The sequence below is a fragment of the Sitophilus oryzae genome, unplaced genomic scaffold (genome assembly GCF_002938485.1).
Source record: "Sitophilus oryzae breed Bouriz unplaced genomic scaffold, Soryzae_2.0 scaffold_937_pilon_pilon, whole genome shotgun sequence".
NCBI lineage: Eukaryota > Metazoa > Arthropoda > Insecta > Coleoptera > Curculionidae > Sitophilus > Sitophilus oryzae.
The window spans coordinates 1,346,957-1,359,985 of NW_022147569.1; the positions used below are offsets into that span (position 1 = coordinate 1,346,957).

At 31.7% G+C, this 13,029-nt stretch overlaps 1 protein-coding gene across 1 annotated transcript in view; it reads right to left on the reverse strand.

The window, feature by feature from the left end:
- The window catches only part of LOC115890945 (sushi, von Willebrand factor type A, EGF and pentraxin domain-containing protein 1-like), an 89,033-nt gene extending 78,883 nt beyond the window's left edge, over positions 1-10,150 (reverse strand). The window contains exons 1-3 of the mRNA XM_030911309.1: positions 9,556-10,150; positions 9,373-9,504; positions 103-361 (exon numbers count right to left, since the gene is read on the reverse strand). Of these exons, the coding sequence (XP_030767169.1) occupies positions 103-361; positions 9,373-9,504; positions 9,556-9,960 (796 nt within the window). The 5' untranslated portion in view covers positions 9,961-10,150. The remainder of the gene's footprint in view (positions 1-102; positions 362-9,372; positions 9,505-9,555) is intronic.
- Between the last annotated feature and the right edge of the window lie 2,879 nt (positions 10,151-13,029).

Sequence of the window (13,029 nt, forward strand, 5' to 3'; positions counted from 1 at the left end):
TTTAACCATCTTCGTATCTATTACAGTTTCCGGAATACCAATGCTCGTACTTCGAATTTGTAGCACCCTGTATCTATTATCTATTTCTATCTATTTACTTACCCATATGAAGCGCTCTTCTTGCCAATCCTTCAAACTCCTCAAAGCTATCTAAAAGGTAACTGTATAACTGTCCGGGTGAGGAAGATAAATCGTATAGCTCCTTATAATTTCCATTTCTGATTCCGATAGTGAATATTGTCACTTGGCTATTTTTTAATTCGGTGGAAATAGGTATAGGGTCGAAGCCATTGGAATAGCCATCAGTAATTAAAAATAACACTTTCTTCGATTCGTTTCGGTTTGAAGTTTCAAAAATTTCCTTAAAAATTTCGATACTACATATACAGGGTTGTTCACCACATACGACACGGAGTATTGTAGCTAAACGATTAGATTTTTACAAATTGTAAGTTTTAGGTTCGTTGAAGGTCTATTAGAGCTACAATTTAAGAATATTTTTACAAGATACAGAGTGTCCCAAACGAGGGGTGTCTCACTCGGGTACAAAATGTACACGTACTGCCAAAATATCCTTCCACTGCTAAGCGACTGCCAATGACTATGAAGAAGACTGCCTATGACTGACATGTAATTATTATAGGCGACTGTCATAAGACTGCCAATGACTGCCAGCGACTGCCAAGAAAATGTACATGTAATTCCAATAGTGAGACACCCCCCGATCCCAAATAAGTAAAAAATATTATAGTTGTATTTTTTTAAATGGAACACCCTGTATATTATTCTATTTTTGGATTCTACAATTGAAATAAAGGTAAATTTGATTAAGGTTTATCACACTTAAACCTTACCGTTTTTGAAATATTTTCAATTTTATGAAATTGCAGTACAAATTTTAAGGCTTTATTTCTCCCAGGGTATCAAAGTTTTTAATACTAAATATTTACTGAAGATTATTTATTGATCAGATATTGTGGTGCAATAATAAAAATTTTACTACCTTATACAGAGTGTCCAAAAATTTATATTAAATAATGACTAGCTTTAAACGGCAATAACTTGTTTAATTTAAACGGAGCACCCTATATATTTTACGTGAATCAGATGCACAATGTAATTGTCTATCAAATTGTATTATACCATTTTTCACCCATCTCTTGAAGTTTTCGTAGAAAACGCATTTTCTTATAATTTACACCTCATTTATCACTATACCCATGGAATATTGACATTTCAGATTTTTTTATAGCACCATAATATATACAAAATGTAATTGGCATACAAAATACTATTACCATTGGCATACAAAAAACTATTTAAATCTTTGTAAAAGAGTATACCAATTAAATATACCACCATTATTTCTTACAAAAAAACATCAAAAGTTAGTTAATTACATACTTGTAAATTGTTTTAATTAATAAATTATTCTAAATAAATGTGGATCAGAAATCAATATAATAATAAGTTATGAAAATGAATGTCTCTGGTTTTATAAATAAGCATTCGTCAATAAATGAAATAAAATTTATAAGATGTTACTATTTACCACACTGTCTAATACACACACAAAATTCAGTTTTTGAGTATTTGGAACAGTTATTACTTTAACGTAAACAGACAATTTAATGTAGTTTGAATACTGGGATCATATTAATTGGTCCTCTTTAACAAAAAATATTTAAACAGTTTTATTTTTATTTTTTAATTAAATAAGCGAACTATATCGACAATATTAGTATCTGTACCCTTTAAAAATTTGTTACATTTTTAAAAATAAGCTGTGATAAGTGATAAATGGGGTCTAAATTATAAGAAAATGCATTTTCTATGAAAACTTGAAGAGATGGGTAAAAAATGGAACAATACAATTTGATAGACAATTACATTGTGCATCTGATTCGAGTAAAATATATAGGGTGTTCCATTTAAATTAAACAAGTTATTGCCGTTTAAAACTAGTAATTATTTAATATAAATTTTTGGACACTCTGTATAAGGTAGTAAAATTTTTATTATTGCAGCACAATATCTGATCAATAAATAATCTTCAGTAAATATTTAGTATTAAAAACTTTGATACCCTTGGAGAAATAAAGCCTTAATTTATTTACTGCAATTTCATAAAATTGAAAATATTTCAAAAACGGTAAGGTTTAAGTGTGATAAACCTTAATCAAATTTACCTTTATTTCAACCGTAGAATCTAAAAATAGAATAATATACAAGGCGTTAAAAAAATACAACTGATATTTTTTACTTATTTGGGACACTCTGTATCTTGTAAAATTATTTTTAAATTGTACCTCTAATAGTCCTTGATTGAACCTAAAACTTACAATTTGTAAAAATCTCATCGTTTAGCTACAATACTCCGTGTCGTATGTGGTGAACAACCCTGTATAATTACTTCCTACTGTTTTCAATTTAAAATTTATTAATATCAAATATCAAGGATTTTCATTTTACAGAGAATGGGACTTATTTATACGTTATATTTTTTTATACTTAGATATAGATCAATAACATTTAATAAAATCACAAGAAATGAATATTTGCTATACATAACAAATAATATATGGTGGTGAATTCAGTTAAAAGAGATGAAGGCACAGTGTTAATCCAACTAAGACATACCTAGGTATCTTAAAGTTACAGAAGATGCTCTGAAATTGATCTTTGTGTATTCTCACATAAGGTGCTGTGCACCGACTCTGTTGTGTAAATGCATCGACTGTGCGATGTCGCATTTGTATTCACACAGTCTATATACAGGGTGTTTCAAAAAACATTTTCTATCTCTCGTGGGAAGATTCCTCATGTAAAAATAAGATTTATTTTTCATATCAACATAGGTCCGATTCTGCTTTGTTTCGTAGGTACAGGGTGTTAAAGTCTTAATAATTTTTTGATTTATTATAATTTTCTTCCAACTACTTTTAGCGTTTCGAATGAAATTTTGATGGTAAAAGTTACTATAAATGCGATATATTTTAAAGCTAAAAAAGTGTCGACATATTCAACAGAAGTGCGTATGGGTTATCACTGGAATATTTTTTCTAAAAAAAGAATGTACGCCACTGATTTTTTTCTCTTGTTAGCAAAATTGTGTAAGCAGTTTAATGCCTATTAAAAATTGTTTCTTGATATTTTATCGATTTCGGCCTCCTTGATGAAATAAACGCAATTTTATTAATTTGCCTTGATCCAAGTTTAATAGCAACCTTTAAAAAAAATTATTATCATTAACTTACTAAAGTTTTAAATAAGTAATCATTGATCATCACTGATTCATAAAAAATATGAAAAAAAATCCTATAAACATGGGTATCGAAATGTATAGTTTGAGAGTTACAGGATGTTAAAACTTCTTAAAATTAGTTTTTTTGTAATTATCTTGATATTTTTTTATTTAAAATTGCTGTATGTTGGACTAATAGTAATAATAAATAAAAATAAATTAGGTAAAATATATAATTTATTAATTTTATTTTTATTTTAATTTTATTAATAATTGTTATTAATAATATTGCGTTTATCTCATCAAGGAGACAGAATTCGACAAAATATCAATAGATAGCTTTTAATTGGCATTAAACGGCCTACACAACTTTGGTATCAAAAGAAAAGAAATCAGTGGCGCGCATGTTTTTTTTTTAAATATTCGAGTGATAACCCATATGCACGTCCCTGATGAATTTATCGGCACTTTTTTAGCATTAAAATATGTAACACAATAACTTTTACCCTCAAAATTTCATTCAAATCACTAAAAGTACTTGGAAGAAAATTATAATAAATCGAAAGATTATTAAGACTTTAACACACTGTAGCTACAAAACAGAATCGGACCTATGTTGATATGAAAAATAATAAGTCTTAATTTTAGAAAAATAAATCTTATTTTTAAACACCCTGTATAGTCAATAATACATAGACAAAATTATTTTTTATAAATAATAAGCAATAATTAAATGAATAATAGAGATAGAACTTTAGTAAATGACTAAAATTGTTAATTAATTAATATTAAACAAAAAAGACTTGAAGCATTATTGTCATATCTGCAATAATTTAAAAGTGATTTTGATTTTAAAAGCAAAAGAGCGGATGACAAAGACAAGTTTCAAGTCATAAAAATATTAAAAGTTATATTAACAAAAGAAAATATATTTTTTAAGAAAACCAACACACAAAAAAAATAGTAAAAATGAATTTGTTTATAACAAATTGTTTTTTAAATAAACACGTAAAAAAAGAATCTGTTTTTTCTTTTAAATTTCAAAGAACAATAGAATTTATAATTTTTAGTGAAAAAAAAATGGCTTCTTAATTTTAATATCTAATCGCAAAAAAACATACATACAGCCGTTACTCGCTGACGAGTATTCGACACACATAAAGGAAATGGTCACGCAAGGCGTTTTCTTTCATGAGCTTTTCTGTGACTGAAAAGCCCGATACGTGATGTTATCTGCCTACCGCACTCCGGACATTCAAAAATCTCATTGCTTTGTTGCCTCTCTACTTTTTGGTTGCCGCTGTTAACTGAGTTTACAACCCTTCTCCATTGAGTTCTATTGTGAGCTGCTTTTTCCCACCATTCTGCATGTTAATTCCCTTTAAATTTTCGTGGAAAATGTCCTTGTATCTTTTCAGTTGTCCACCCGGCCTCCTCTTACCGTCCACAAGCTCACCGTAAAGCAGAGATTTTGGTATGCGGTTTTCTTGCATTCTGCATACGTGACCAGCCCATCTTAAGCGGGATTTTGTGACCATGACTTCAATACTCTCGCAGTTAGATTTTTCAAGGACCGATACGTTTGAGACATGATGGAACCACCGGACTCTTAAGAGTTGTCTAAGGTGTCTCTGTTGCAACTTGTTCAATGCGTTCATGTGTCGGCGGTAAGGCACCCAGGTTTCGCTCCCATATATCATGGTGGGGATTATAATTGCTCGGTATACTGCAAGTTTTGTTTTTGTACTCAAGTCATGATTGTAGAAAACCCTGTCTTTTAATTTCCAGAATGCTCTTGAGGCGCTACTAATCCTGTGCTGAATTTCAGAGTCAATATTGGCCTTTTCCGAAATCAAACTGCCAAGGTAATTGAATTCCGCCACATATTCGAATAGTTCTTCTCCGATTTTTATAGCATTGTTGTGATCTTCCGGGGGAGTGCACATGATTTTAGTTTTGCCGATGTTCAGCTTAAGGCCCAAAGCCTCGTATGCCCAGGTATATGTGTTCAACATTTCTTGTAATTGTTGTACCGTGTTTGCAACTAGAGCGCAGTCGTCAGCGTATTGAAGTTCTGTGATAAATTTTGTACGTGTTTTTGCCCTGAGTCTTTTTATTTGAACAGACCGCCGTCATATCTGTATCTAATGCCCAATCCTCTCTCCTGCAGTTTGCTGTCCACTATAATGGAGAGCGCTGCCATGAATATGTTGAATAGGAGAGGCGCTAAGACACATCCCTGCCTAACTCCTGTATTTGTTAGGAATGGGTCGCTCAGTGATCCATGATGTGACACTCTTGACTTGTTGTTGTTATGGAGGCTTTTACACACTGTAAGAAATTTGTTGGGTACTCGAACTTTTCCATAATTGCCCAAAGCGCATCTCTGTTCACAGAGTCGAAGGCTTTGTTAGATCGATGAATGCAACATAAAGTTTAGACTGCTGCTCTTTTACTTTTTCCTGTAGTTGACGGATGGAAAATATGGAATCGACGGTGCCGCGGTTGGTACGAAAACCCGTTTGCGATTCTGGAAGAATTTTTTCTATATGTGGGTGCAGGCGGTTTGACATTATTTTTGCAAGAATTTTTCCGCCGATAGCCAATAGCGAAATTCCCCGGTAATTTCCGCAGTCTGATGCACTTCCTTTGTTCTTAAATATATTCACTATATTCGCATTGCGAAAATCCTGAGGTACCTCTCCGCTTTCCCATACGACATCAAAGAGAGCCCTAAGATGACCAATAAGTTCTTTACTTGCACACTTATAGATTTCCGCCGGAATATCGTCACAGCCAGCTGATTTGTTGTTTTTAAGCTGTTTTATGGAGGTCTTTATTTCTTGTTCTGTTATTGGGATGTCTAATACATCGAGGCTGTTATACTGAGGTATTGTGTTTAATGCTTCCATATTGGGGTTGTTTTCTTGGTTAAGGATATGGCTGTAATGTTCTTTCCAGCGATTTCTAATTTGTTCTTCCTCTTTTAGAAGTTCGCCATTTTGAGCCATGATTGGGCAGCTTACCTTCTTAGTTGGGCCGTATACTTCTTTTACAGCCTCGAAGAATTTACGATAATCGTGATGCGTGGCGTACTCTTGAATCTGATTCGCTTTTTGTGACCACCAGTTATCCTTTACTTGGCGCAGTTCTCTTCGAAGCGTGTTGTTGGCTGCTTTAAAGTTGTCTACCAGTCTTGGATTATGTGGATTTGCAGTGACGGCTTGATATGCTCTATGCTTTTGTTCCAACAAAGCCTGTATATGCGGTTGATTTTCGTCAAACCAGTCTGGTTGTTTCTTTTTGTTCGACTTTCCCAGTACTGCTTCGCTGGTTTTATGAATCGCATCCCTTAATTGTGTCCAGCCTTGTTCAGCTTCCAATACTGAGATTGAAGTTATCGGTGGAAGTGATTCTTTGATGGCTTCCCGGAGGGCGTCGGCGGTATTGTTGTTTTCTAGACCCCGTACGTTCAATCTGGTCATGTTGTTTTGCTTTTTACAGCGTGGATGTTTGGGTTTTAACTGGATTTTCATTTTTGAAATTAAAAGTCGGTGGTCAGTGCCGCATTCGGCATCTACTCTAGCTTTTCTGAGCCTAACATCTTTTAGATGCGTCCTTCGAACGATTATGTAGTCCAATTGATGCCAGTGGCCTGATCTAGGATGTTTCCAGGTACCTTTAAACTTGTCCTTCAACATGAACCACGTATTGGTGATGCAAAGATTATACTCTGCGCATGTTGTTAATAAGCGTTCACCATTGCTATTTGCGTTTCCCATTCCATGTTTTCCCAATACGTCAGGCCATATTTCCTGTTGTTTGCCTACACGGGCATTAAAGTCACCTAGCAAGATGATTCGTTCGTGCTTTGGAATTCGTTGAAGGGCATTTTGTAAAGCTTGGTAAAATTTATCCTTATCTTCAATTTTAGCGTCAAGGGTGGGAGCGTAGGCACTAATGATGTTGACGTAAGTTTTGTCTGATATGGGGTACCTTAGGGTCATAAGACGTTCGGAGACACCAATAGGTACTTCTGTTAACTTGGTGGCGATTTCGTTTTTGATCGCAATGCCTACACCATGAATTCTCCTGTGTGTTGCGGGATGACCTTTCCAAAAGAAGGTGTAATGCTCCTCAGTGAGACTACCTTCATCTGCAAAGCGTGTTTCGCTTAGAGCGGCAACATCTATATTTAATCGGTGGAGTTCCTGGGAGACCAGTGCTGTTCTTCTCTCTGGTCGATTTGAATTTATCTTGTCCAGTAGAGTGCGGACGTTCCACGCCGCGAACGTGAAACATTGATGTTTTTTGTTTCTCCGATGATACGCTCGAGTAGGCACCCCCTCCCGGAGATCCGATTGAGGGGGTATTTTACCACGATAATTTTGTCCCACTCGAATGTTCCATCATTGCTGTGTGTAAGCTGCGTGAAAAGGTTTAACTGTGGCGGTTACGCTGCCGCACAGTTTTGGCTGCAACTGTAGCACGGGATGGCTATGGCACAGTGAGGACTGCGACGATAGTTCCCTTGTGCTACGTTCTCGGCCGGCTAGGTGTATTTTATTACTCCTTTTCCCCAGAAGATGGTAGGTCTGAGGGTTGTATAAGGTTATACCGCCTATACTCGGACGTCAGAGCCTCGTTTGTGTAAACAGGGTGCACCACGTGAAGGTGAGGTTGACTACCGACTCGCAAAAAAACGATTGTTAATTAACAATCGAATTTTTAAGCAATAAATAAATATTTTTAAGGAATGGAATTTTCCCTAAAAATCATAATTTTCATCAATAAATATGTATAATACAAAAAAAAATTTCGATTTGTTAATAAACAATATATTTGTTTTTAACAAATTTTTCAACAATAGTAGTAAAAAATAAAAAATAATATACATTTTGAAGTAGATTTTTACGATTAGAAATCAAAACAATTAAAATTTTTTAAAACATTCTTTTTATTACCTACTTTTTTATTTTATAATTTTGAATTGTTAATAAAAAAAGTGGAAAATGAAAATTGTTTAATTTGTTTAACGGCAATTCATTTGTTCGTCTATTAAGAATAACTTCACTAAGTGAAAATAATGTTAGGGTTTTAGTTTAATAATTATCGAGGTTTTATATTAACTTTCAGTTCTAATAAATGCATAATTAATGTTAAAATTGGGATACAAACTTTTCGACCGCGGATTATTGTTTATTCATGTATCCCAACACTCCATGAATTTTCTTATTCCTTAATATTAATATTTAATATGGTTAAATAATTTGTTGTTGTCTTGAAGTGAGGCAACGCGCGCGGAAGCCAGACTACCCGTTTTTAGCTCTGTTTCCGAGGCTCTGTAAAAATTATAAATATTTGAGCTACAGTTCCGGGAGTAGAACTTTTTTTTAATGAATTTATTCATCTTTTAGGATTTTTTTTCAAATTTTGAAAATCTTAATATTTTTCTAGATATTAAAAAAAACACTTTTTTTCACTTAATTGTTAATAACTTTAGTAATTATTTTCAGTGCCTTTTCGGACTTTTCTTTAAACTTTCTAGGTGACAATACGAATAATCGAATGACACCACATTCGTAATTTCCGGAGAATATTGAAAAATTTTACTAAAAATGGTACATGTGAACCAGACTAATATTGGAGATGGAGAAACCCTCTACAAAACCATCCCAGATACTGGCTTTCGTCAAAGCCCTGGGACTGTATGATGAGTTATAACTCAAGAAAGGGGGACAAAAGACACAATAGATCTGTAGGTCGCAGTGATTAACCCCCTTCCCCTAACTCTACATTCTACATTGATAATTTTAAGTTATTAACAGAAATATATTTAAATATTAACAGCAAGTAAAAATTATTAACTTAATATAGATATGTTTATAAGTTCTTATCTAAAAAGGAAATTATAACTGATGGTCAATCTAATAATGTAATTACTGTTTATTGTTATTATGTATAGAACCGTTCATATTTATTTATATTTCATAATCAGAGGAATTCAGTGAGTCATTATCGTTTACAAACGTTCTAATATAATCAGTTTTTACGTTATTTCAAATTTATGAATGAAATATTTGAGGAAGTGGTTCACTGTTTGTGTATACCTAATCAGAAACACTTACCTTCGCCTTTTCAAAGGCACCAAAAGTGTATGTTTCGCCTCCTTTGTATTCAATATTCATCAATTGATTATTTAATAGCAAACATTTGTTATTTTCCTTCTCCGGACTACTTATAGCATTAATATTTACTATCTATGAAAAAAAGTGTTAAAAGCTTTACAAACTAAAAATTACTGTACTTACTGTATTACTTGGCGAACTGAATGTGATCACTGAAACTCTGGTGTGATTATAATCAACCGTAACATCACTTAAAATCTTCTTCACAAATCTGAGTTCGCTTTTAAAATTATCGTAACCCACGCTAGAACTAGCGTCCACTAAAAAAACTACGTCCAATTCCTGAAACTTCCTAATAAAGTCCACGTTTTGTTTTAAAAGGCCTCCCAGGACGTCCAACTTGGATTTAATTATCGCGTTCTCTAAACTATTGCTGTCTTTTATTTTCTGCAACTTTTTATCGCCGGAGTTCAAAAACTCGCTGTAATTATTTAGTAAGACGTCTACATCTAACTTTTGTTGAGTTGAAGTGATCTTGCCGGTAAAATGGTACATAATTAAGAAAATCACTGAAAAATTGAAATTCATAATGTTGTTATTGTAGAGAGATAGAGCTTAGACTAGGAAGTGCAATTAATTAAGTTTAACACAAGCATCTTTAAATTGTTTGTGGTCTGTTATCATAACACACATGCGTAACATATGGAATATTAATTCTGTGAAATATCAGTGTGTGAAAAATGTTTAATGGGCGCGCACAGAGGACTTATACAGGGTGTTTCACTTCGATTAAATGAGGTTGTAAAAAGTACAGAGAGTTTTCAGAGATATTAAGTGCAGGCTTATGTAGCGAAAGTGATAAACCTAACATAAACCTAACTAAATATAAACAAAAGACGATCGGAGAGTACCGGTATACTTTAAGTTTTCTTGAAAGACCATTTTACTTCTAGTTCAAATATACAGGGTGACTCAGATTTCCTAAAGAGCTCTATATTAGGTTTTTGGTTTGTGGTTTTCATTTCAATTTTTTAAATAATATGGGGGCAATGGTATAACGCACATTTTGAAAATATTTTTGTCAAATCATACAGGAATACAGGGTGATTGAAACATATTTTCAAACTAAAGTTTTGTATATTTTTAAATGGAATACTATATTTTTTTTTCGCTTAGTAAATTTGCCATTAAAATTATGGTTTTATTTTGCCATTAATATTATGATTAGATTTTTACAAATTGTAAGTTTTGGGTTCGTTGAAGGACTATTAGAGTTACAATTTAAAAATATTTTTACAAGATAGAGAGTGTCCCAAATAAACAAAAAATATCAAAGTTGTATTTTTTTAAATGGAACACCCTGTTTATTATTGCATTTTTAGTTTCTACGATTAAAATAAAGGTAAATTTGTTTAAGGTTTATTGCACTTAAACCTTACCGTTTTTGAAATATTTTCAATTTTGTGAAATTGCAGTATAAATTTTAAGGCTTCATTTCTCCGACGGTATCAAAGTTTTTAATACTAAATATTTACTGGAGTTTACTTATTGATCAGTTATAGTGTTGCAGTAATAAAAATTATACTACCTTATACAGAGTGTCTAAAAATTTATTTTAAATAATTACTAGCTTTAAACGGCAATAGCTTGTTTAATTTAAATGGGACACCCTGTATATTTTATGAGAATCAGATGCACAATTTAATTGTCTATCAAATTGTATTATACCACTTTTTACCTATCCCTTCAAGTTTTTGTAGAAAATGCATTTTCTTATAATTTAGACCTCATTTATTATTATCATTAATATACCCATGGAATATTGACATTTTAGATTGTTTTTAAAACAACAAATGTACAAGATGTATAGGCTAGTAATATTATCGTTTTTAGTAAAACAATAATATTACTAGCTCATTTGTATGCAAAAAGAAACCTATTTTAATCTTTATAAAAGAGTATACCATTAATTAAATATACCACCAGTATTTCCGTCCAAATACTTACCAAATACTAAGTAATTACATACTTAATTGTGTTCGTTAATAAATTATTCTAAATAAATGTGGATTTGAATCAGAAATCAATATAATAATAAGTTATGAAAATGAACGTCTCTGTTGTTATAAATAAGCATTTGCCAAAAAATGAAATATCATTTTTAAGGTGTTAGTTTTTTACCACACTTTCTAATACAGATACATAATTCAGTTTTTTAGTATTTGGAGCAATTAATATTAATCAACGCAAACAGTCAATTAATGTAGTTTGAATACTGGAATCATATTAATTGGTCCTCTTTAACAAATATTTAAACAGTGTTTTATTTTTTAATGAAATAAACGAACTATATCGACAATATTAGTATCTGTACTCTTTAAAAATTTGGTACATCTTCAAAAATAATCTAAAATGTCAGTATTCCATGTGTATATTGATAAATGAGTTCTAAATTACAAAAAAATGCATTTTCTACGGAAACTTGAAGAGATAGGTAAAAAATGGTATAATACAATTTGATAGACAATTAAATTGTGCATCTGATTCTCATAAAATATACAGAGTGTTTCATTTAAATTAAACAAGTTATTGCCGTTTGAAGATAATAATTATTTAAAATAAATATTTAGACACTCTGTATAAGGTAGTAAAATCTTTATTATTGTAACACAATAACTGATCAATAAATAAACTTCAGTAAATTATTTAGTATTAAAAACTTTGATACCCTCGGAGAAATCAAGCCTTAAAATTTATACTGCAATTTCACAAAATTGAAAATATTTCAAAAACGGTAAGGTTTAAGTGTAATAAACCTTAATCAAATTTACCTTTATTTTAATCGTAGAAACTAAAAATGTAATAATATACAGGGTCTTCCATTTAAAAAAATACAACTTTGATATTTTTTATTTATTTGGGACACTCTGTATCTTGTAAAAATATTTTTAAATTGTAGCTCTAATTGTCCTTCAACGAACCCAAAACTTACAATTTGTAAAAATCTAATCGTTTAGCTATAATATTCCCTGTCGTATGTGGTGAACAACCCTGTATATGACAATGTACCATATGATCGAAAAAAAAATGGCGTCAGCAATTGCTATGAAATCGCTGTCATTTTATATGTAAAATTATATGGGGAACGTCATGAATGTTCATTTCCAAGCTAACTGGACGCCATTTTGTTTTCGATCGTACGGTACTATAAAGTACCGAGTGGTTTTTGAAATATAACCGTTTTTAAACTAAATTTACTGCTTATATTTAAATCCCACCTAAAACTCCAAATTCCTGGTGAAAATTTCCCAATTGTGAAAATGAAGAATACATTTCATACAACCTACCTAAATTGTAATTTACTCCATATAGCCTTACATTTATTTAAAATAACCATTGTATGTTAAACAAAATTAAAATTTGACAGAGAACGTTATACAGGGCGAGACAAGATTAATATTAAACATTGGTCACTTCTAAAAGAAACTTACTTCTTTATTTTAAATGGAATACCCAGTATGCTATTCCGACATTCAATGGATAATTCATATATCTCCAAAATACTATTAAGGTTGCCTATCCCTTAGGCAAAAATTTTCCTAGATATTTTCATTTTTATGATTTTGCGTCAGTAGATATCATCGAGTTAAAAAATGT